The 25,164-nt window shown below is 41.1% G+C and overlaps 2 protein-coding genes across 6 annotated transcripts in view; one reads left to right on the forward strand and one right to left on the reverse strand.

Annotated features, from left to right (window-relative positions):
* The window catches only part of cacna2d3a (calcium channel, voltage-dependent, alpha 2/delta subunit 3a), a 110,561-nt gene that overhangs the window by 17,540 nt on the left and 67,857 nt on the right, over positions 1 to 25,164 (reverse strand). For 3 of the 5 annotated variants that reach the window (XM_051426197.1, XM_051426194.1, XM_051426198.1), the window contains 15 exons: positions 23,497 to 23,630; positions 22,319 to 22,336; positions 18,407 to 18,478; positions 17,944 to 18,024; positions 17,150 to 17,224; positions 15,541 to 15,624; positions 15,371 to 15,442; positions 14,634 to 14,695; positions 14,445 to 14,512; positions 13,348 to 13,393; positions 12,761 to 12,858; positions 12,565 to 12,658; positions 12,292 to 12,387; positions 11,893 to 12,014; positions 10,954 to 11,031 (listed from right to left, as the gene is read on the reverse strand). In XM_051426197.1, coding sequence (XP_051282157.1) covers positions 10,954 to 11,031; positions 11,893 to 12,014; positions 12,292 to 12,387; positions 12,565 to 12,658; positions 12,761 to 12,858; positions 13,348 to 13,393; positions 14,445 to 14,512; positions 14,634 to 14,695; positions 15,371 to 15,442; positions 15,541 to 15,624; positions 17,150 to 17,224; positions 17,944 to 18,024; positions 18,407 to 18,478; positions 22,319 to 22,336; positions 23,497 to 23,630 — 1,200 coding nt within the window. The remainder of the gene's footprint in view (positions 1 to 10,953; positions 11,032 to 11,892; positions 12,015 to 12,291; positions 12,388 to 12,564; positions 12,659 to 12,760; positions 12,859 to 13,347; positions 13,394 to 14,444; positions 14,513 to 14,633; positions 14,696 to 15,370; positions 15,443 to 15,540; positions 15,625 to 17,149; positions 17,225 to 17,943; positions 18,025 to 18,406; positions 18,479 to 22,318; positions 22,337 to 23,496; positions 23,631 to 25,164) is intronic. The other 2 variants (XM_051426195.1, XM_051426196.1) reach the window with 2 other exon arrangements.
* Positions 1,492 to 7,637, forward strand: LOC127377922 (leucine-rich repeat and transmembrane domain-containing protein 1). Its single transcript, XM_051426254.1, has 4 exons — positions 1,492 to 2,271; positions 4,230 to 4,614; positions 4,734 to 4,939; positions 6,231 to 7,637. The coding sequence occupies exons 1-4, from the start codon at positions 2,235 to 2,237 to the stop codon at positions 6,752 to 6,754; spliced, it is 1,152 nt and encodes a 383-aa protein (XP_051282214.1). The 5' UTR covers positions 1,492 to 2,234; the 3' UTR covers positions 6,755 to 7,637.

The following is a 25,164-nucleotide window of genomic DNA, read 5'->3' on the forward strand; positions in this document are numbered from 1 at the left end:
ACATAAAATCCTCTCCAAATCCACGCCATCACCAATCTCCTATCAGTACAATTCCAGGCAGGGAGGGATGACAACCGGTTTAAATCCTACAGGTATTTGGGATTCTAATAAGGACTGTATAAACTTACTAATCCATCCGTGCAAGGGTGCATCATGTATGTGCTCATGTTCATTCTATAGCAAGGACAAGCAAGTGTGTAGTGTGTATGTGTTTTTCTCTTTGATTGTGTATGCATCAGTTCACATCCCAGTGACAGCAAAAACACCTCTAGGACAAGCATAACCTCACATACAAGTGTCACAAACACTCAGAGCTGTCTGAAAGATGTAGTTATTTGCAAATTTGGTGGTGCATTCCACAGCAGCTACACAATGCAGGGGCGGATCATGTCAAGATGCTGAGCAACATTCAGAGGATGAGCAGAACAGGAGGCTGTTGTTAAGGATGCCATCAGACTTAGGCTCCACTGGCCTCTCCTCTCATCTGCACTCTTGTTGAGACAAAATTGAGACTTGACTAATGAATATTTTTTAAACTAATCCAACAGTTCACTGCTTTACAGCTGAAAAACTTTTTTTTTTTTTTAAATCTCCGTGGTGGCCAAATCTCAAATAGCTCTCTGAATGAGCCGTAAGATTTAACAGAAACGATCATGTGCAAATCATGCAAACCATCTTTGTAGTTTTCACTTAATAGCAGAGTCATAGTGGGCCTTAATGCCACGAGCATTAAATGCATCACAGGATATGCACATGATAGTATGATGATATAAGTGTTTGTATCATGTTGTGCTGACAACATGGTTTTTTTCTCGCTCTCTTTTTTTGTAACTTGATGCGTAAGATTTTTAGACATAACATCACAAACACAACATGCTGTCTGTACACATCACCCATATGGGCTTTTAGCTAATAAAATGGTGTTATCACACATTTGAGGATGCATTTCACTATGTAGGAGTCAAGTGTGCATGTCAGTGTGGATGCAAAGTGTCTGTGTGTGTGCGCAGGTGCAAGTCCCTATATGTGTATTTATGTTTTCTAAAGCATCTTCACATGTGCATTAATTGCTCACTGTATATGACGGAATGAAAATAATTGTCATGCCCTTCAGCGGAAGAAAGGATATAAATATGGATGGACAGGAGGGTAAATACAAGGGAAGGCACTACAAGCCAAGGTCAGCTTGTAAGCTTAATCATATTCATCGTTAAAAATGATTTGATCATTAATCTCTTCCTGCTCCTCCTTTGTCCATTTTTTGCTTCTCCTTCAAGCGACCCATGAGCTCATATAAGCTCAACAGTCAATCCCTTTAAATGCAGAAAAAATCATGTAAATTAACTGCAACAGCTTAATATCCTGCTGTGTGCGTGTGTGCATGTGTATGTGTGCATTCGTGCGTTCTGTGTTGCTGTGCTGGGGGCGTGTTCTGCCAGCCCTTCTGCCCACGGCTCATGCATAATATCATCAGAGCATGCCACAGCAACGGGCATCCTCCAACTGTGTTCACTGTGTGTTGAAGTGTTTGAGTATTTGTGTAGACACAATCTAATTTTGTCTTGCTCAACTCTTGCCAGAGCAATACGTGAATGTCAGCGTATGTGTGCGCGCTGTGATTTAAGAGGCACAGCTGTCCACTGGGAGATGACACACCGTCACAATCACCAATACAACTGGGGACAGGAAGAGCGAGCAAGCAAAACAGAAAGAGAGAGAGACATACGCACGCAGAGGTCAGAGTGTTGATTTGGATTCAACAGAGGAGCAGAACTTAAATCAAACCAAGCAAGAGGAATGGGAAATGCGTAGAAACAAAGGCAAAAAAACAGCATGAAGAAAAATACAAGCGACAGAAAGAGAGTTTGAGAGACAGTGGGAGACCAATAGAGAGAGATACAGAGCGAGAGCGAGAGAGAGAGAGAGAGGGAGAGAGATAGAGATAGAAGCAGAGCTCCCTAACTACAGTGATTCCCTGACTGGCTGGCTGGCAGTAGGCTCTGTGCTCTATTCTTCCCGCTCTGATGGGGTTTCATGCCCGTGCAGGCAGTGTTGGGGATCCTGAGGGCAACACAAGTTTCTGCTGCTGATCTCTGCCCTTCTAATTCCTACCTATTGACTTTATCAGCCTACACAGATGAGAGTCAGGATAGCTAATCTCAACCTTACTGATGGCTAATGGATCATCAACCAATGAGAGTCAGTAGAATCCAGGGGAGCTAAAAGACGAACAAATGCAAGCGGCCCAAGGACGACTGGCAGAAATGAGAGGTAGGAGCACCATCACTTGGACAATATGTGTGAGTGTGTATTCATATGTGTGCATGGTAGGTGGGCTGCTATCAGCTGCTGAGACTAGTATGTTGTGTAAACTGTTGTATAACTGAGAGGATGCAACACACATGGCAGCATTACATTCACACTTTCATGTTTATAGCCGCACATTAGCATTGCATTGAGTGTTTCCTGTGGCAAATAGATACAGACAATGGTACCAAGCTCAGTTAAGAGGTACTTTTTGTGGGCTGTGTGTACATGTCATTACAAGCTTCTCTGTGTGTACTTTGGGCTGGAGGGACACATCAGAGCAAAGAGCCATTCTCCTGTGTTGACCTCATTCTAGAGCTGCTGTTACAACGCTCCACTGAGCTGAGGCTGTTTATATGTGTCTATGCATGCATCGTATGTATATGAGTTTGTTTATGAGTAAGTGCACACATGTGTAAGCACATGTGTTTGAGTGCATTCTTGCACACACACACACACACACACACACACACACACACACACACACACACACACACACACACACACACACACACACACACACACACACACACACACACACTCTCATTTCACTACCAAAGATGCAATTAACACAGGGCTTTGCGTTACAGCGTGCTAAATCTCAACTCAGCCACGTTCTGATTGTTTTGTTGAAGCAAGCAACATAATAGCATGGCAGAAACAATGCCACTGTACCAAAGTAACACCTGAGAATAGATCTGGAGCACCTGTGACAGGATATTTCTAAACCTGTGAATCTGAATCCACTGCAAGAAGTCCAATAGCCAGACAAAGACAAAATGATGATTACATGTTAGAAAATGGGACACTGCCACTCTAATTAGCAGACTATGTTACAATAGTGTTTATTCAAAGAATAGGGTAGCAATGGGACAATGGCTTTAGTATTTTCCAATGCTAAATAGCAGTTATGTGAGTTGATTGTTGTGTGACCATAGAATTTAAACAATTAAATTGTGCTGTCCCATGCAAATCAACATTCCCCAATGGTTGTTTGATGATTATAGTTAATAGCTGCACAATGTTTCCTTATATTAGTGTGGAAATAAGTTTCAGTGATATGAGAATGCACAGCTGCCTCATTACAAAGGCATAATTCAGGCAGAGATTCTAGGGGGAGTTGCTGCCTGATACAGGAGAAAATGAGATAATTCCCATTTGAGAAAACACTAAACATTCCCAATTAAGAAAACGGCTGCTGAACTGTTTAGAAGAACATTTTAGCTGCTGGGCCTATGAAGATAAACATGGTGTAGCTATCTGTTCAGGATCTATGAATGCAACTTGTGAGCTTGTTACATGCCCAGGCTTGGGTCTGAGATTCATTTCATCGAGCCTCGAGCTAGTCCAGCCAGTGCTATAAATACTGCTGTAGTGTTCCACAAGAAATGGACAAGTGAAGTCATCTTAAAGGGAGTCAGACACCCAATATCTGCTGTGTATGGATTTGTGTGTGGGAGGAGTGTGGGTGAAGGGTTATGAAGCTTTGATGAAGTCACTAAGGGCCACTGTCTAAGGGAGGGTGGGAGTTGGCATATTAGTAATAAGTTTACTTTCTTGTTTATCAGACAAAGTACAGTCCTAGAACAAAGTGAACTGCATTATTTTATTTAGACTTCATTTTTAAAATATTCATATGTACATTTCATATATTTATGCTAAACCAAAGTATCAAACTTGGAATATATATGACCACTTAAATGTCTTCTGTAGCATTCATTTACTTCAGTGAAGGTGGTTGTGATGGCAGTTAAAAACTGTAGTTTGAATGTATGCAATAACGTGATAGTAGTCCAGGGTATTGCTGAAGCTCACACGTTAGTCAACCAAGATGTATACATAGTAGTATTTCTTTCATATTAAGCTACATATACACAAGCTTTAAATGTCTAATCCAAAATTGTGTCCCACTGTCTCCACAGTGGTACTGGCGTGTGCCCTCCTCTCCCTCTTGTCTTTGTCACATGCCTGTCCAAAGGAGTGTAGCTGCAACAGCAACACCAAAGTAGTAGATTGTCGGGGTCGAGGCCTATATGACATCCCCCGACGACTGCATCCAGACACCCAGGAACTGTATCTCCAAGATAACCGTATCAGGGGGCTGGGATCAATGGCCTTCAGAGAAATACCCCTTGTTCGCATTCTCGATCTATCTAATAACTCGATTACATCTGTTTCACCAACCGCTCTGCTGGGTCTCAGAACTCTACAACGCCTCAGCCTGGCCTACAACAGCCTGAGAGAGCTTGACAAGCGGTTGCTTGGACCTATTCGCTCGCTATCGCACCTTGACCTCTCACACAACAGGTTAAGCAACAAAACTTGAATATTTGCCTCTTGTCGAACAATACAGATAGTCACCTTGATGGCACATAATTCATTGTATCTTATCTCTTATATTTCCTTGACATTTTCCTATCCTCCAGCCTGTGGGGTTTCCCTGGAGCCATGGGGGACAGCTTGAGGAACCTTAGCCACCTGGGGCTAGCGCATAACAGGCTAACACGATTGGACCGCTCCCTGTTGGAGGCCCTGACCCGCCTGGACAGCCTCACACTACGAGGCAACCCCTGGAGGTGTGACTGCCAGCTCATAGGCCTCAAACTCTGGCTGGAGACGTACCTCTTTAAAGGTTAGACCACTCGTAGCCCTAGGCAGTAGCTGGGGAACGTCTGTAATGTTTCCAATATTCATCCATCTCAATGCCTTTCCAGCTTGAAATAGTATTAAATTATGGTAAAACACAAGCACATAACCTTAAACTACTAGTGTACTAGAGTAGATATGGCTGGACTCTATGGACGGTTTACACAATGAGAGGAGAGCCTCTTTTAGGGATTAAATAGACTATCCCCAAATGGATATAAAGTTTGACTATTTTGCCCTTGGAGAGATTGACACAGTGGATTTAAGACCCGACTAAAAGGTCTGTCCAGTTATTAAAGATGGTGGAATGAGTGCATGTGTGTGTCTCATGTTGTAGCTGTGGGAGAAATGTAGATTGTTTTGGCTTTTATACTGTTATTAACATCTGGTGAGTACTGTGGATTACGTCATGGTCACAATTTACAGAATTTACAGTAGAGTCTTTATTGTAACTGTTGGTTCACTGACATTGACCTTATAGCTTAGCAAAAAAGTGCCATGCAGCAATAAGAATCTCCAGAATAATGTTGCGATGTTAGGCACTCTATGCAGCAGTCCCTGTGGTGACAGCCAGCGATAGAGTGTATATTGGTGATTAAGAGTTTAATTGTAGAGTACATTATTTTCCATGCTAGACCAACCCCAGCGTGCATTAGATAACAAAATAACCACTGTACAATGAAAGCTGGGCTCACTTGGAGTTGACTTGCCCGCCTACATGCCTATGTTACCCTGACACAGCTTTCGTCTTAAAGGCTGAAAATTCTAATTACTGCAAAACAGAACAATGGACCCAGATACAAGGATGTGTGCTTAATAGAAAGCCAGTGGTTAATCATGCAGGCAGAAAGGAAGTGTGTGACAGAGAACACTCGACATGAATACTGGGAGAGATGAATAATAAAGAGATTTACTGGACAAACAGAGGGCAGCTGATGAAGTCTTAACTCAACACATTCTCCAACAGACTTGATTCATTCGGCTCCAGTAGTTGAGCTGTTAATCATATCACACTTGCTATTATGGCCGATTAAAGAAAGCCATTACACCGTAGATGAATAAATATCTCAAACAATGGGCTATTCCAGACTCAGCTATGATCATTATGATTGTGCCCTCCTCTGTAGTAAGCTGCAAAAATATATATATATATATTTTTTTTTTTTTACAGCACGTAATGTGCACAACTGACTGATGCATGTCTCCTTATTCCCTCTGTCTGTTAGTCTGTCTTTTGCCATCCCTCTCTACTCTAACTATTTAACTCTGATCCCAAGGTGGAGTGGTGGATGAGGTGATTTGCTCTCAGCCAGAAGAAATGAGAGATAGAGACCTGCAGAAAGTCCCGTATCAGCTCTTCCACACCTGCATGACCACAAGCTACCATTACCTGTTTGCTAACATACACCACCTGGAATCTGAGAGGTTGCTGCGAGGCCACACCCATGGCAACCATGCTCATCCCTCAAGCCACGCTCTCCATGTCCCCATGGCAATGGGGGAGGGTTTTGGTGGTGGGGGAGGAGGAGGAGGGGGAGGGAGCATGCCAGAGTGTGAACCTAAGCAGAGGCACCGGCCTGTCAACTTGCGCCACGCAATTGCCACAGTGATCATCACCGGCGTAGTGTGTGGGATCGTATGTCTGATGATGCTGGCTGCAGCAGTGTATGGCTGCGCCTACGCTGCTATCATGGCCAAGTATCAGCGAGAGCTAAAGAAGAACGAGGAGTTGGCAGCAGCGCAGGGGGCAGATCATGCCACAGCAGATGAGAAGGAACCACTGGAGAATGCTATCGCCTAGGAGATGATAACGTGAACCCTGGACTTAAAACCTGGGCCTCAACCCTTTAACCTAATCGTCTCTGGATACCATGTGTGTGTTAGTGCATGTGTGTTTGTGAGAGAAAAAAAAAAAGAGAGCGAGTATATTAATGTGTGCGCATGTGTGTATGTTCCCCTCCTTTCTGAGACTTGGGTAGCTAATTTCCACAGGTATTTGACTATGCACTGATGAGAAGAGTATCTTCTACTGTATGCGGGTTCGAGGGGTAGGCCAAAGAATCCAAAAGGAATCAATTCCATTTTGTCTGAGAAATGCATATCACAGATATGAACAAATTGCTATATATTTATAATTGTGTATTTGTAGGTATAATAGTAAAGCGCTGGTATTTAAAAAAAAAAATTTGAAAACTCATAGTAGGCAGCTGCAGTCTGTTCTAAGTTATTTGTATCATTGACGTGAGAGTAAGAGAACAAGAACGGATGTTTGTGTATGTTTTGTGTTTCATGTGTGCTTGAGTGTGTGTATGTGTGTGGAGATGTATACTATATGCACATATTTATAGAGATCTTAAGAGTTTGTGCCTAATAACGTGATATATAGTTTTGAGGAAGAAATGTGTTTTCCTAAAGGATATTTTTCTGACGACTTAAGTGAAGATGGGAAATTCGTTGAAGCAATAATGAAACAAACTAAAACGAAAGCAACAAAACCTGGACTCAGCCTTGTTGTTTTTCTATGACTTTTTATCATCCTGCTGCACAAAGTCACACCCACAAACTTTTAGATCTACAGTTTTTGACATCAGTTGAGTCTTGTTTGTAAGTTAATGCTGATCACACGGTGGTAGTCATGTCCTTCAGTATGTATTATATAAAATAAAGGGAAACATTTAACATTTGACCTGTTTGCTGTATGTATACTGGCAACTAATTTGAGAAGGTATGCTTTACTTAAATAGAGAAAGTATCTTTAAGGGTTATTTTGGAAAAAGAGATGTCCACTTTAGAGTGAATTCTGCTGTTTAAGTGTCACTTTGTTTGTTGTTTATGTAAGGAAATAGTATAATTTACAGTAAACAATACTCAAGTCTGGAAATGTAACATTTAGCCAACCCTTGGTAAAAAAAAGATACCAATTTAAAAAAAAGGAAGGAAACTACCCTTAATTTAAGGTGTTACAATGGGGATCTTAAAATTAATAGACATTGCATGGGTGATTTCGCTGCTTTCAGTTTAATGTGTTGCTGGAACAGTAGAAAAATTTATTTTAGTTTTTCGGTTAAGGACGTTTCTGTAAAACAATTATTATGTCAAATCACGTGACAAGAGAAAATGGTAAACACACACATATTTCTATGAAAATACTGTGGATTATACTTATACTATTCCTTAAAACTAGGGAAGGTAATATACTTTAGAAGCATCTTTTTTCTTATATTTTTGCTCCGAAAAAATCTGAAAAAAATATAGCATCTGTAGCAGTCACAGGCCTGTAATAAGCCCAGCCAATCGTGAAATGATCGGCTGGCTAACAAGCTAGTCGCACAAGAATGGCAGAGAAAGAATCGCCAAAATGTATAGTTCCATCTATACCTACAACAGTTTGCACTGCCAAGCATAGCAAGAAAAGAAAAAACATCACTGTGGCTTTTCAACAACGGCAAGAACTGAAGGACAGGTAATCATCTGGTTTGTTTTGTTCAGGTGGGAAATTGTTCTTTTCCTGAACTATATGGTATGTAGAACTATGTATGAAGGAGACATGATATAGTTGGATATGTCAAGAGTGTTAATGTGTGTTGGGGGAGGGGCTTTGGAGGGAGCCCTGGAAGGAGGGGGTGGGATTTTTTCGGTTGGATACTTTCAAAATCTAGCCGTATCTATGACAATATATTTTCCTTAGGGATATTGCCCAACCTTCTTTTTCTGTCTGATGGAGTTGACTGGTACTGCCACAAGGGAATTCTATAGTATTATATAATGAAATATCAAGTCATCTGTAAACTATACTAAAAATGTAGCTTGCTGTGTACATTACAAGCATCCATTATTATTATCTATACATTGATAGTTTGCCATTAGCTGTGATTTAGCTTACTAAGTGTAGTGTGGAGTCACATGAACGTGCACAGATGCCTTTGGTCTTAACGCCTGACCTGAGTTTTATCGCTCTGTATATTACTGCAACAGACTCACTGCACGTGGCTCAGGATGTGACCACAAACACTGGCACATACAAACACGCTGGCATGCACGCGTGTCTATGTACGCACACGGTAACATTGTGACTCAAGCGATGTCTCCAGGGCCCGTGGTGTGTGATGTCATCAGCCTGTCCTGTTAAGTTAGTGTATTAGTGTATTTGCAAGTCTACAGCTCAGTGGAGCGCAGGGCAGTGAAAACTGGCCCTAACCGGCCCACGCTAAATTTGCATTCTAGCCTACATCTATCTTCCCATCTGACTCTCTTATATAAACTCATCCTTACAGATATCCCCCGATCTGATAAGCATGATCGTCATTACTGTACATCAGCATCCAATGTAACATTAGGGTGTTCATGAAACCTTGTTAACGATTAGTCATTTGGACTGCTGCTAAACAGGATTTCAGAGAATGATACTCTCCTTAAAACAATAGTGATCAAGTCAACAGGGTCAAATAATACTGTGGGCTGGTGTAAACTGTGGGCTGCTTGTGTACCGCTCTGCTAGAAATCTGATGCATACTCTGTGTGCATGTGTGCTGTGGCATCGCACAGACTCTCCCATCATCTCTGTCCTTCTGCTCCAGTGGTTTCCCCCAGGCCAAGAGTACCCACAATGCACTGCTTTCATGTCAACGCATTCAGGCACCGTGAAATAATTTTCTCTTTCTCTGCCCTTTTATTTCTTCTCTTATTTTATCACTGCATTTCCAAAAGGTTTTCCTCCTTCTCCTTTGTTCAGTTTTTTTTCTTCTTTCCTCTGTCCAGATCTTTTTCTGTGATTCCTCTACTGGCATTAATGGCTCTCATCTGTTGACAGGAGAACTTACATAGATAATCATCAGAAGACGTTTTTAATATGAAGCAAAAGCTCTGCTCCACATAGTTCCTTGCCACATGTGTTGGGCGGTGGAAAGGATTACAATACTGTATTTGAATAGAATAATTTGTTCATTCAAGACATTTGTACTGTGCTATTACTTAAGCTATCAATATAAAAAATAGGACTTTCAATACAAAGTATAAACATAAAGAAAGTTTGAGGCACCTTACTGCAAAGATAGCTGCCTGAGGAAGAAAACTGAGCAAGGAACAGAACACATTGCTTACCTATGTATATGTATATTTTAACAACTTTGTATCTTTGTAATTTGCTCAATGTGTCCGAAGCTGTAATAAATATTCAGATTTTTGCAAACAAGGTGTTTACAAATGTATTTATGTGAATCACTTGAAAACAAAAATATATTATATATGTATATTTTTACTATTCTCTTATCTTCTATTTTTACTTTATCCTCATCTGTACTGCACAGTACCACTGTTAAAATATTGCATTAGTTACAAGATACACAAAACTGCCTTTGGGGAGAGATGGGTTAGGAAGGATGTTATATCACAAAAAACAAAACCACAACTACTGTCAAACCATAACTCTATGTTGCCGCTTTTTACCCATTTCTTCCATTTAATCTACAGTTCCTTTTGTCCGGAACCAAGCTGATGGCAAACAGAACAAGGCCGGCAATTCATACCATCAACTTGCTGATTGCACCAAGTTGCATTATATGGGCGTGACATTGTGGGGCTTCTGAGTCACCAGGACGTGAGATGAGGCTGGCCACAATGAAATCCTCTAGGCCACAATATGCCTAAATAAGCACAAAAAAAAAAAAAAAAAAAGGGAGGCACAAAAGGCGTTTATGAAACTGGTTTCTATTAATATATTTAGGCATAAATACTCTTGGATGCAAACGGCGCCATGTTGCACTCTCGTCTTCTTTTGAGCATATATTCATGCAGGGGCAAACACACGGATAAAAAATAGCAGCACAGTCAGTATATGTAGGCAGTGAGTGTTTCAACTCAGAAAAGAAGAAAAGGAGTAGGGGGAGAGAACTGTAGACCAGGAAAACAAGGTCTACACAGCATTGTAAGGAAGGGAATATTGCAGCCTATGTCAATGTAGAAGTGTGTGAGAAAGAAAGAGCCACTTGAGTCCCCACTTACCCGCAGCTATGGGCGATTTCCTCTCATCCAGAAGCTGAATGGCAGTGCTGGCCAATACAACACTCTTGTTTTCTGATCCTAAGCCACACACATAAAAAGCACACACGTACACAACACACACAGGCACACGCATACAGAGTTCACATTAGAGGCATATCATAATTCCTTATATTAGTTCTGAACTGACCACAGGGTGATTGGAGAGAGAAATACTGAACATAAATACCACAGAGTACTATTTCATGGCTACAGCTAACTGCCACAGTCCTGAGAGGAAGAGTGCATCCAAGGCAAGTCCGGCGAGTAAATAAGAGGCTTTCAGATCACTTGTATTAGCTGGCACTAATGGAAAGCCTGAGGCTGAGGACAGATGAGAACACATTCTCCCTTTGGAGGAGAAACCATTTCTTAGAGACATAGTTAAACTGCATATGCGTGAAGTGCAAGTGTGTGTGTGTGTGTGTGTGTGTGTGTGTGTGTGTGTGTGTGTGTGTGTGTGTGATTCTGTGTGTGTGTTCTGGCCAAGTCACTATGGAAAGGGCTGAACCTCTTCCTAACATATCTTATTTCACCCACAGCAATCAGTCCTGTCCACAAGAACACAGCCCAGAATTAATAAGAGAGGAAGGGGAGGTAGAGATGCATGGCAAGAGAAAACGACCAAATATGGGGGAAAGAGGAAAAGAGGAGACGGAGGAAATGAAAAAAAAGGTCTTTCTAATACAAGTGAGCATACGTTTTATTTGTGAATTTAGCTAAATGTAAGCTTCTTTTGAATTATCTTATAATGTATTTTATCTTCAGTTTCAGTAAACATCTAGACAATTAGTGGTCTGTTTCATTATATTACACCATCAATGGCTACTGTGTAGAACTAAAATATTTTTAAAGTAATAACTGACTTTATTACGCTTTTGAAAATTTTGATTTACAACTAACCTGTGTTGAAAGGTAGAGAGTAGACAAAGGTACCAGGAACTTGTTCAGCTGCTCTCTTGTACCACAGGGGAAAGTGATCGGCGTTAAACACCCCCTCTTTGTCCTCAGCTGTCAGGAAGTCTCTTGAAGCAGACAGAAAACAGAGGTGACGATGATACAGAGGATGCACACACAAAACATTATACTTAATGTAATAATAAACAAAGAGACAATCAACTCATACACTCCTAAGCATATATCTGTGTACATTCGATGTGATCTTTGTATTGTACTTATTGTTTATTGTTGGCTTATTGTTGTCTGATAGTTATGTGGTCATGCAGTTAACTCTCTGTACAACAAATTGCCCTTGAGATAATAAAGAAATTCTTGAATCATACAGACCCTCAGCATACTTACTGGTTTGTAAGTTCATCAGGCACCACAAACAGGTTTATTCTGGACAGGCCCGTTCTTGTACCCAGGTAGGCTATCTCTACCCCTTTATCGGAGTTCCTGTGCAGTATGACACATAAGTACAGTAAACATTTGTTAAGTTTGCTATCAGCATCCTTAAAACAGAACAGAAGCTCTTACAAGAACCATAAGTTTTTGGTTTTCTGTCAAATTATGTTAGATGTTAAATTTTGTCAGTAGCATCTTGGAAAACGAAGAGTAGAATGAGTGACATACTCAGACTTGTTGAGCACAAGGCTTGTCCAGTAGGCCTCTAAAGGCGCAGTCACCACCGCATCAAAGAGAACCTCCTGAATCAGCTCCTTGTCACCTACCAAGGCAAGTTTTTCACCAATCAGTCACAACACATGAGAAACATTTAATTTTAAGAGCAGAGAGGGGAATGTGGGGTTTGTAGATGAGTTTAACTAACATTGTAGGTGGGGTTCGTAACCACTGAGGTAGAGTTTGATTGCCTCTATTTGGGACAGGTAGCGGTGCTCTGGGTGCTCATCTGTGTTGCAATATGTCCTGCAATATAACAAGAACGGACAATAAGGACATTAGTTATAATAACACAGTCATAATTGGCACCATCTATTTGAAAACTGAGTTTTTTCAGATGATTATCTGCAATCACAACTCAAGCATGATCACTCCAGTCGCTTTTAGTTAACTTTTGAATAGCAAGGCATCTATGATGAATAAAATGTGAAGTAAAACAAAGAAGGTTTCCCCATTTACAAGCATTAGTTTGAAAAGCATTTATAGTAATTTGTTTAGATGTTGGTTCCCAATCCTGGTGACCACAAGTCATCAAGTGACACAAACCATCAAGTCAAAGTCCTGCAGATCCCAAAGCTGTTATATAAATGTTTAATTGTCGTAAGATTATTGTTTTCTTTAATTTCATAATTAGGGAGTTATTTTGGATAGACATCAATCACTATGTCACTTGAATAAGGGATGAGGATGATATTGTCTGAATGGAAACACACAGCAGTGTCAATATACTCTTACCATTCGTCTGCCAGCGCTACATCAGGATGCTCCAAGTCATGAAGTCCTGTAACAAAATAAGAACTATATACCTCAAACTAAATCAGCAAAATCACTCAATATGAACTCATAATAATAGGGGTAGGCATCTACACCTTAAATGCACACACTCTTAAACACACACACCAGGGGTGAAAAATGTGTTTTTTGAATGGATGTGACAGGTCTGATTAGATCAGGAAGAGCCAAGTCATGCTCAGAGGGCTCCACATGATGGACATGTTTAGAAAAACACACAGACACACACACACACACCACCACCACCACCACCACCACCACATGAATATTAACATGCATGAGGCTGGACATGAAAATAGACACACATGCACACAGAGGCACACATACAGGCAGGGGCAGACATACACACGGAACACGAAAAACACATCTAAGGAGCTTTTAAAGAAATATTTAACTTCCTGTCCAATTGTGGCTTTTAAGTTCATTATCACTACATTACTATTGAGTGTGTGTGTGTATAGAGCATATGTACACATGAACAGAAACTTACTTCCAAGTCAACAAGCTACATCAGTATAATACTGCTTAGATCTTAATCCATCAGTACTAACAATCCTAAAATATAATAATGTAAAGATCTAAAAGGGGTACTTATTCTTAAAATACTTAGGTAATGTTCTTTGTTTCAAACATTTACTAAAGAAACTTTCTGCATCAAAAAATACAAAACATGACTAATAATAAACAAGTTCACCAGGCTATATAGCTTTAACTAAATTAACTAACAAGCTCAGACAACTTGTTATACATTGTAAGCAATGACAGGGCATGGCTGACTGTAGTAATTAATTGAAGTGCTTATCATTATAAAATTAAATACTACAAAATATGAATTATGTTAAATTCCTATTTTCTATAAATTGCTCTAACAAGTACATTATGTTGTATTATATGTACAATGTGGTATTGCTACTACTTTCTTCAGTAAAGTATCTGGAAACATTGCACCACTGCAGCTGAGTAAAGATGTGTCTGCTGAGTGAGAGACACAGACGACGAAAGAGTAAAAGTGAGTAAACCAGAGAAGACAAATTTCCTACCTTCCTCCACTGTGACATTCCCTCTGAAGAAAAACTTCCCGTGGCCTCTGGAAAGAGCTACCCCTAGACTAAAAGTAAGAAAAAAATATTTTCTCACCAGTTCTTTGTTGTGCAAAGACAATTGGGAATACAGACGCTTCAGTCATACTAAACTTTGTTCACTGCTCACAGAAACATTATCCTTCTTACCTGAAAGGAGTCCCCTTGATGTCTGTGTAGTAGTAATCATTATGCAACACCAGCACACGTTTCTGAAATAAAAGACATTAATACATTTCATTATATGCTACACTAAACATCAGGCAGTGCAATGGCAGTTATCTGATGTGATTCCCTGCAGTCTGGCTCCATCTAGTGGTGCAGGGAGTACATGCTTTGGTTGGCAGTCTGCCACATGACATGTTACTCTGCAGATGGATGTGTGTTTTTGTATGTATTTTGATGAAGATTGTGAACATACATTTGAGTGTGTGTGTATTTGTGTAAATACATAATGAATGCTTAATAATCAGGCTAATGTAAAATGCTCTTTACTAAGCTTTAAAAAAGGCATGCCACACACACACACACACACACACACACACACACACACACACACACACACACACCTGAATACTTTCTCTCTCAGACAGGCAAGTAGTAAAAGAGACTCAGTGGGCTGCTGTCTCTCCCGTATTCAGCAACATGTGCTTGGTGGAGATAAGGGGCTCACACACACAGACAGTCACACACCCATGCATGCAGAGCAAACAAAATCTGAAACAAAATCCCCAAGTCAATCCTGTACATCACTGTGCCAAGTGTAACAACCCCTTGGAAGAGTGGATTCTCCCTGCTGAGTACTTTCCCTGGAACACCCTTTTGGACCCTAAGAAAAGTGCTTGTTTTTGTGTGTTTCTGCATTTCTGAATTTTTGGATTCCTCACCCCTTTGTCAACACTCTTCTTCACCTCCATGGAGAAGGTCCCTGTCTTCCTGTTGACCATGGCATTTCTCAGCTAGTAGCACAAAGCACATATCAAATCTCAAACATCAGATTTTTACTGAGAGGGGTGCTGTGATGATATTTAGTGTAGATTTATTACAAGTGTCTCACCGTGTCATCTTTATCCTCCCATTCCACCTCAGACAGATCCACACTGCTGTAGTTTGGCTTCCTTCGCTTCTTGCCATCTCCATACTGGACGCATAGGCCCATGTAAACACACATGCAAGCACAGACGGAGATACTTAAGAAAATTAAATACAAAGAGTATACTGCATCATAGTAGGGCTGCAACTAATAATTTTTTTCACTATCTGTTAATGTATTTTTTCTTGATTATATATTATATTAGTCATTAAAATGTCAAAAAACAATAAAATCCTGTGACAATTCCTCAGAGGGAGACATTCTCAAATTGTTTGCTTTGTTCAAAACCTAATGACCCAGTTTACAACAATATACCGTAAAACAGATAAAAGCTAGTAGTAGCGAATAAATGTCAAATAATAACAGACATAAATTATTTATTTGTCTTGGCACAAAGACTGGAAGCAGGGGAAATGGGTAGCCTGGCTCTGTCCAAAGTAAAAAAAAACAAATCCACCTACCAACACCTTAAAAGCTCATCATTAAAACGTTAAATCTTATTTGTTCAACTAGTACACCAATAAAAGTAAAAACAAGTTGAGGTTTTATAGGGAGTTATGTGCTGTAAATATTTCTTGGCTGAGAGCAGAGACTTCCTGGAGTCTTGTCATCACAATGAGGTTGCCAGGCAACCAGACTAATTGTCTCTTGGTGGTAACTTCATAAATAACAGACAGATATAACGGTGGTATGGATCTTCTCACCTAACTCTCGGCAGGAAATGAAAGTGCACTCCCCAAAATGTCAAACTGTCCCTTTAATTGACCCCCATCCCTCTCTGGCTACCTGCCTGAGCCTGTTTGATATGGACATTAAATAAAGATGACAGAGGCCAGAGTATTGGGCTTATTAATGACTGCTATGTGTGTTTGTGCATCTACTATCTGTGTGTACTTATGAGTCCTCCTCTCCATTCATCTGTCAGCGAGGACAGCCTCCCACCCCTAATTAGTTGTTAAACACTGTTCATTAACGTCTTTAATTAGACCACCATTAAACCATCTGTCTGTCTGTCTCGCTGCCTGTTAACTCTTCTCCTCCACGTCTGTTCTCCTCTTATCCCTCCATATTTCTCCATTTTCAACCAGTGTTGCGCCCTGCTTTGTCACCCTGCACCCATTCTCACGTTAAGCAGGTTCCTTGCTCTCCTCAGTCTCCCTCCCCTCCCTCTCTCGGCACTCTCTCCCCTCGTCCTCTTGTGAGAGGAGTGAGTGAGTACAATAGAGTTAATCACAGCCATTCAAAAGCTGTATCTCTGTCTATTCACGGCACAGCGGAGGCCTGGAACACTCACTCTCCTCATCTACATACCACAACGCAGCCAACACACACGGCATGGCACATAGGGCACCCAGACAACTACACACCAATTTTAGATGTCAATCGGCATCTCGATGTGACAACGAAATCAGTAATTGACTTGACATGAACTCAAGAGTTAGTATGCCTCAGTCGCATGTACAAAAATGTGAACCTCAATCTCTGCGCCCTAAAAGGGATTGTTATGATAATAAGGTCCATTCTCAGTTAACTTGTTATAGAGAATGTGGATGGTGCTGAAGCTAATACTCACAAGTGGCCGTAGATCTGGATGGGTGAGGATGTAGCCGTTGTTGGTGATTGCAAAGGCGTAGCCGTGAATGCCCAGCTAGGAGGATACACACAAACACACACACACACACACACACACACACACACACACACACACACACACACACACACACACACACACACACACACACACACCAAATGGATGCATGACAAATCTGTACCTAATTGTAAATCTGGGCTAATCAAGCTCTTTGTAATTTTTACTGGCATAATCTTTGTCTTTGTGCTAAAACTCACAGAACTGCACAATACAAAAGGATGCCGTCATTCAACCACGTCTGGACAAATAACACACTTTTAAATGTCAAGAAAATGTTACCCTACCAAGCTTCAGCTCTACAAGTAAAATAAATCAGTAGAGGGGATGTGTGTACATGCATTAGTATACATAGTGTATAATTTCCCTGTTATTAGTGGACTTGAGGAAGGAGTTGTGAATAATCAGTGTCAACACTTCTCTACTTTATCTGCTACTTGGTTTGGCATTCAATACTGGACTATGGAGCTGGACTGACATACACGTTGATTTAAAGATTTAAAAAAAAAAAGAAGAAGAATCCTTTAACTTTAGCTTTAGTTTTTTTACTCACTTAGCATCCAGGTGAATGTCGCACTCACAAAGCCCAATCATAGTGTTCAGAACATATCCAAGTTTGGTTTTGATTATAAAAAGTGTCATAGAGTAGAGGGGTATATTATAATTATTGAGATCAATAATTATTTGTAGAAATGACTAAATGATACTGGGAGTGGTACCTTATACTTGGGGATGGTCTTGAGCAGCTCAGAGACAGGCACATCTGTCCCAACCACCCCTAGCAGGATGCCACGGTTTCTCTGGAAGCACATACATTATAATTATTCATAGGTTGCATTTGAAAGGTTACTTAGATAATGAGTCTCTTACAGATCCACTGTTTACGATATTACAAAATTCAATCTATAATATATATTCATATATTAGTGATGCTCTACTGTATTCTAATTTACAAACTCCAATCAAAGTGAAATTAGTGTCTGTCAACTCCAAACATAATTAACCATTATTTCACAATTTGTGTCTTTTAACTCAAAACCAAATTCCTTGTGAGTTATGCAATAACTAATTGCACAGTTTTTCAATTAAACTTCAAATTTGTTGGAGAAAACAAGTTAGGGAAACATAATGGTAGTGACAGTGAATGTGTTTGTGGTTCTATAGCACTCCATGTGCACTTACAGTCTCGTTCTTGGTACTGAACACTGGCATTGCAACTGTGGTCATTAGAACCGGACCTTGACCATCGTCCAACTGAGTGATTCATGAGAGAAGAACAGTGAAAGATAGCAATTGAGAGGGTGAAAAAGAGAAAAAGAAGACAGAGAGAGGGAAAAGAGGGAAGCTAATGATGAAACATTATACAAAAGAACCAAAACTGCACAACACATTGCATGGCATCATGCACATCATATGAATCATCTTACTTAGTGATACTCATTGAGAGATTATCTGAAGCTGCGTAACACTTGTTCTTTACGTGGGGAACCTGATAGAAATTCTGCAGCAGAATTAGTCATATTATCTTCTTGAGGGACCTAAAAACTTCCGTGACATATTTTATTCATGTTTATTATTTGCCTTAAAATGTGTTCAATCACAGCCTGCCTTTGATGTCTTGCAGAATAAGCTTATCCAAAGGCAGTGCTAGTTTGGATCTGGGTATCTTCCCTCCCAAAAGACTGCTGGAATAATTATGATATTTATCTTTCCAGCGGCTGTCTGTATCTGACGATGATCCATTAGAGATGAAAGCATGACACTGTTATGAATATACTGGGGTAAGGCGTCGCACTTGGCAAAACGTTGAATGACGTTGTCCTCTCAGAAATGTCAAAACTGTCTAAATGTCAGTCAGTCACACAATTTATGTTCAAGTCACCACAAGTAATTGGTACATTAAGTGCAATATGAATCCCAGAGCAAAATCCACAATTGTGTTAGATGCGGTGGCAAAAACAAAAATCATGTCAGTCACACATGATCTGTCTCTGCTGCAGCAATCAATAGAGTATTATTCTGTTAGACTGGCTTAAATATCAGATACCATCATAATGCTTTTTCTTGGGGAACTACCCCATTTAACCAATCCTCTTAACTGAACATTACATGCTCCCTGTATAGTCTCTTTCCTCCAGAGTTCACCCCCCCTTTACCTCCAGTAATAATAGGTAATGACAGGAAACTGCTCGCATCCATTCTGTCTCCCTCAGACACTGAGGAAAGGGGAATTGGTGACCTGAGCTCAGACAGCTGGTAATAGCAATCCAGGACGCATATTAGACATCAAAGAGAGAACAAAGCACACCTAAGTACAGCTACTCTAACAGTGGACAGCCTTGCTGCTGGAGAACGGGATCGATCAAAGGACAAGGAAAACGAGCAGAGGCTCATCTAAAAATACAAAATCTATTTCCAAGCTCAGGTCTATTGGATCATATATCACCGGCCTACAAATGCATGGACAGACATTTATTGTGTATACCCCTGAATGGTTGTTGAGCAGTCCCCTCAAAAGTGTACTCTTCATACTTCAACACCAAGCTAAGAAGTTTTATTTTCGGTATGTGTGCATTTGGTCTTGCCCAGCTGCTCTGGGAAATGACATGCTGTAATTAAGAGCTGCATGAGAAAGGCAGCAAGCAACTGCATCTGTTGGATTCATAGCCAACAGCACAGCTCTACCCAAAGGTGCAAAGACCTTTAAACCTGTGCTTCATTATCCCAACCCGGGAGAGGAAAAGGCACTTCCTTGAACCCTAAATGAGTGTCCTTCAACTTGAGTCCCTAAGGGAGATCTCTGTATCTAGAATTTGACTTATCATACATAACCTGCAACCTCTAATGCAAGGTCAGAACTGAACACACACATGTACCAAATCTGCATCAACACAGCCTCTGTGGCTTTATCTGTATCAGTCAGAGCAAATGGGGTGTGTAAGTCCTTTCCCCTGCTGTGGGTCAGAGAATGAAAAAGAACCTCTTCTGGCTCGAACACACTCGCTCCCCACTGACACAAATACACACACATACCCACACACTTACACCCCTCAGAGGGGCTCAGATACACACCCCTGCCCCGTGTTTGGTGTCTCATAGGACACCTCGTAATCTAGGTTGCTGTGACAAATTGTGTTCTGGTGGACGAGGTGACCCTTGTTTCCTTGGAGACCGGGTTTAATAATGTTGGTGTGTGTAAGCTCTGAAGCCAAAACCTCCTGTAGGCTCCTGGGGGAAAAGAGTATGTGTTAGACATACCCAATGGGGGGCAGAGCTGGCACACATTCCTTTTACAAGCCCTTAGGTGTTTTTTTTCATCCCACTAGTGCATTTTCTCATGTTGTTGTATATTTCACTGTCTTTGGTTATATTTTACTGTATGCACAAATAACGAATATAAATGTGCATGCGTTTTGGGATGGAGCCATGGAATCTCTCAATTGCCTTGAAATCAATATTAACACTTTTGCATTTAAATAGTGGAGTTTATATTCATCTGTCGTAACATTTTTAACAGCTCACTGCTTCAGTTTGCCATTGAAAGGTAATCATCTGCTCCCAGCTTTCATATTTGTCTGCCTTCATGCTTTACCAAGTATCCATCTTGTTCTTTGAACTTCAGTGCAAAACCCTATTCTTAACCCCACATCCTTCTTTACAATCTCCTCCCAACTTTCATGTATCTTTTCTCTTCAAATCTCTTATATTCTTTCTCTCAACCTCCTTACACTTGTCCTCAAATATCCCCCCATAGACACATTCCCCTCAGCCCCACCTCCCTCCCATCATCCTTGAGCTCCAGTGTCAGTTCATCCGACAGAGTGGGAAACAAAGCCAAATGAGCCAGAGAATGATGGATGAAGCTGGTGAGACGAAGGATAGGAGGGAGAGGGAGGGAAACAGGAGAGGAGGTGGGGAGAGCACAGGTGGGGGTGGGGGGGAGAGCAAGGGGAGATATGCTAGGCTAGAAAGATTATTGGGTTGCACTGAGAGGAATAGAGGAGGAGAGGCAAAGTATCGGATGAAGGGTACATCTGGAAAGATGATACACATCAGCCCTGGAACATAAATACCAGATGCTCATCACTATCCAACTCTGAGCCAGTCCCAGGAGTTTTGATAACTTTGTATCAGACACCATCACCATGCAGGGTGTGTGTGTGTTTCTGTCACTGTCTTTAACTTTAGGGGGACTGTTGTATATGTGCGCTGATAGTACCCAGGCCAGAGCTGTGCTATGGTGATTACATGCAAAGAAGCGGTGCAGATTCCTAGCTAATCCCAATTATCATGTCTGACAATGTGCTATCTATTTCGGTTTTCTGCTGAGCTGCTTCGATGTCAATAAGCTCGGGTCTATCACACTAACAGTACTATGTCAGACATATGGCTTGCCAGCTGTCTAATGGGACTGCTCTGTGCTCAGCTCATGGTGATGGGGGGGCAGAGCACTCTTCTATTCCACCATCATCATTGTTATGATTATAGAGCTGCTTATCTCAACCCACATATGATTCATAAAACACTGAAAAATAAAACACTGAAAACGATAAAAAGGCATCAGAACAGATCATCCCGCCAGTCATTATAGGCTATTGGATTTTCACCCAGAAGATGACAAAACAGCTTATTCTGGAGAATTCTACCAAAACAAATAACACAGGCAATCTTGTTTTCACACCAAAATCACACAGGCAAAAGAGCAAAAATGTAGCCTCACATTTACAGACATGGTCACACTGCCAGCCCCGGAGATACTGGCAAAGCACGGCCAACACAGCATCACCAATGATCAATGAGTGTGAGCGTGTGCACAGACGTGTGCGTGTGCTTGATCAGACGTGCAGAAGAGAGCGATCAACTGAACCGATGACAACCACAATGCATGGTTTGAATCAGGAGGTTGTGACGTACGACACTGACACACAAGAAAATGCCATGGGTCAGTATGGTAGTTAGTTCACCCAAATTATCCCATCATCTTGCAAAGATCAGAGACCAAAACGCACATGCACATGAAATGCACATGAACACACACACCAGGCCTCAACACAGCACAATACAGCAATGACCTCAAATCAGAATTCTTTTTACCTTTTGTGCTTGGGGGAGCTAAAGAGAACAGATTAAGGAGGAGGGGAGGAGAGAAAGGGTCAATATGTTTGTGGATAAGTTTAAGAAAGCCTTTCAGTGCAGTTTCCACTGAACGGAGTGCCAGCACCAGTGGGTGCATAAAAATCCACTGACATTGACTTTGACTGCAACTTTAAAAACAGTGGCTGTGTCAAGAGAGGAGAGCTTTATGGCTGGGAGGGTCACAGCAGAGGAAACAACACTTAAGCTGTTACTGTTGAGTCAGTGTTGGGTGAATGTACTTTCACTGTGATAAATGGATGGGGATAATGAGGGCAAAGAGAAAGAAATAAGCAGAGGAAGACAGAAAAAGGTAAAACATGAGGGATATGACGAGGATCGCAGAGAGAAAAAGTCCATTTCCATGCAGTGTTTGATAGCCTGCATATATTTCACACTTGCCTTTGTCTCCTTAATTTTTTTTAAAGCTCTCTCATGTTATCTATTCAGAAATAGTGGAGAACAAAGGCTGCTGTTCAATCATCATGGCCAAACACAATAACTTTAACAAAACAGAAGCAGTGTGCATGCGTGGATACTGCAATTCATTGTGTATAAATTCTGGACAGCAGAGGATCCTATACTCTAGGTCAGGCATTATGGTGCTTTAGTGATGATAATGTCTTTGCCAGAAATCTATAAAGCATGTACGGGGGATTTAGCTATACATATGATTATCTGAGTGTGCTGAGCCGTTATTCACTGCCATTTCATAGTACGTGTTTGGCCAGGGTATGAGGTTGAGAGATCAGAGACTAACTCACCAATGTGCACCCAGTATGTTCTACTCACGCTACACAACTCCCAAACACACACAGGAGGCTCATTCACTTAATGGTTCCATCTGCTGCACACTCACACTTTCACACATTCAGTCTGAGACGTAGAAAGGAAAAATACACTCTCAGGCTTCTGCTTGTATTTTATCAATACTATTCTCTTTGGGATTTTTTTTTTATTCATCAGATCCTGAACATGCACTGTACTTTTTTGAACAAACCACATAATGGATTAAGTCAAAATCTATAAATCTATCACAAGAATATTCTGGGCCCATATTGTACACAACCCAAAGGGTGTGTGTAGTTAGCGAGTAGTGGACTCCCAGTGCCATGTGAAGGACGGCATAGTCAACTCACAGTGCTATCGATGTAGGCTTCAGTCCACACCGTGTCATGCTCTTGGTCGATAACCTTGGGACGACTCAGCACGTGAAGATACTCCATCACATTCTCTTGCACATCTGCCAATGTGGAAATCTGAGTGAAGTAGCCTGGACAGAGAGAGGAAGGGAAAAGTCAGTTTCAAAACAATGGAGAGTGAACAGGTTCAGTCTCGTCACTCACTATGCTTCCCCGAAACAGAGATCAGGAGTTTCTGTGTTTCCAAAACTGTTTCACACTACAGCAAGTGTCACTTCTAATAACTGCTTGGCTTTATAATCTTTTCCAAGCCATTGCTCCCGTTTTAGTTACCTTGGTACCAAAGCAGAGAAATAACATCTGGAATACAGTACAGTATGCAGCAGATAAGTGCTTGATGAAGCAGATGGAAACCTGGATACATGTATGAGTAATAGCTTAAGAATTCCCTGCAGTGATATACAAGTGAGAGCAAACCAGCATGGGTTTGTGAATGGGTAAGTGGGGTGTAAATGCAACAAAAAAACTATCTCAGTTAAACCAAATGTGATGCTATTTCCTACGATGGTAATGCCGCCATTATGATGCTAATGTGCATGTGCAGGAAGAAATATACTGTTATCTCAACGGGGGGGGGAGGAAGAGAGGCAGTCGGGACAACAGTAAGAAAGAGGGAGAGAGAGGACAAGAAGTGACACAGAGAATAAGGGAAAAGAGAGAGACCACCACATTTCCTCCCAATCCCTATAAACAGCAAACTGCCTTCATCTCCCGTGAGGCAGTCAAGGAGAAAATCATAGCCAGTGGAAACAGATTTTGGCGTCATGGTTCCTGGCAACGACCTTAACTCCACAGGGAGAAAAGAGACAGAGACTAGACACAATGCAAAGATCTATGAGGTATGCCACGTATCCTCCCAAATAACTAATGGCAGCAAAAAACAAAAAATAAAAAAGGCAAAAAACACCGGAAGCATTAAAACCTTTACTGCAATCACTATAGTAACAAGTATGCACTTGCCCCCAAACTTGACCTGGAAGTGACCCTTGACAGATTTGTCCTTTTCATCCTCAGAGACATTCGGGTCCAGCTATTATTCCAGCTGACAGTACAATGACAACACACACGTACAGGCTCACTTCGCACACAAAGCGAACTGCCTCAGTCTAACTGCATCGTTCATCACAGTAGTGAGTGAAAAATGACTACTCCCTCTGGAAGGTTGAGGGCGTCCTTCGGGGCTGAGCCACCGGGGCCAGTGAGATGAGCTGGGAAGAGAAAAAAATTAATGCTCCCTGCTGTCACTGACATGGTACACCTGACATACATACAGGACAGGACATTCACAGCATGGTCTGGTCAAGATGAGGGCATTCATATATTTTTAAAGAACCTTGGTTTGGGTTATATGTGTACAAAAATACACAACAAGGTGTCCTGATACGTGAAAGTAATGAAGGTGGAGGTGAAAAATTATGTGAGGCAGATACATCACAAGTATGTGTACACCCTTACATACACCCACATGTGATCGTTTTTAAAACCACAGGCATTAAAGAGGAAATCCACACTGAATGTCTTTTTTTGTGCTGCACAGATAATCATAGATTCTTGTTGGCATGCTGTGTTAATGCTGGTGATTTTTTTGCATATAAATATATATGT

Source organism: Dicentrarchus labrax, unplaced genomic scaffold, assembly GCF_905237075.1.
Source record: "Dicentrarchus labrax unplaced genomic scaffold, dlabrax2021, whole genome shotgun sequence".
In the NCBI taxonomy this organism is placed as follows: Eukaryota; Metazoa; Chordata; class Actinopteri; family Moronidae; genus Dicentrarchus; species Dicentrarchus labrax.

Coding starts and splice junctions, on each gene's coding strand:
- LOC127377922 (XM_051426254.1), top strand. CDS start 2,235: ATGCAAGCGGCCCAAGGACGACTGGCAGAAATGAGAG. Junction 2,272..4,229: donor ACGACTGGCAGAAATGAGAG/GTAGGAGCACCA, acceptor CTGTCTCCACAG/TGGTACTGGCGTGTGCCCTC. Junction 4,615..4,733: donor CTTGACCTCTCACACAACAG/GTTAAGCAACAA, acceptor CCTATCCTCCAG/CCTGTGGGGTTTCCCTGGAG.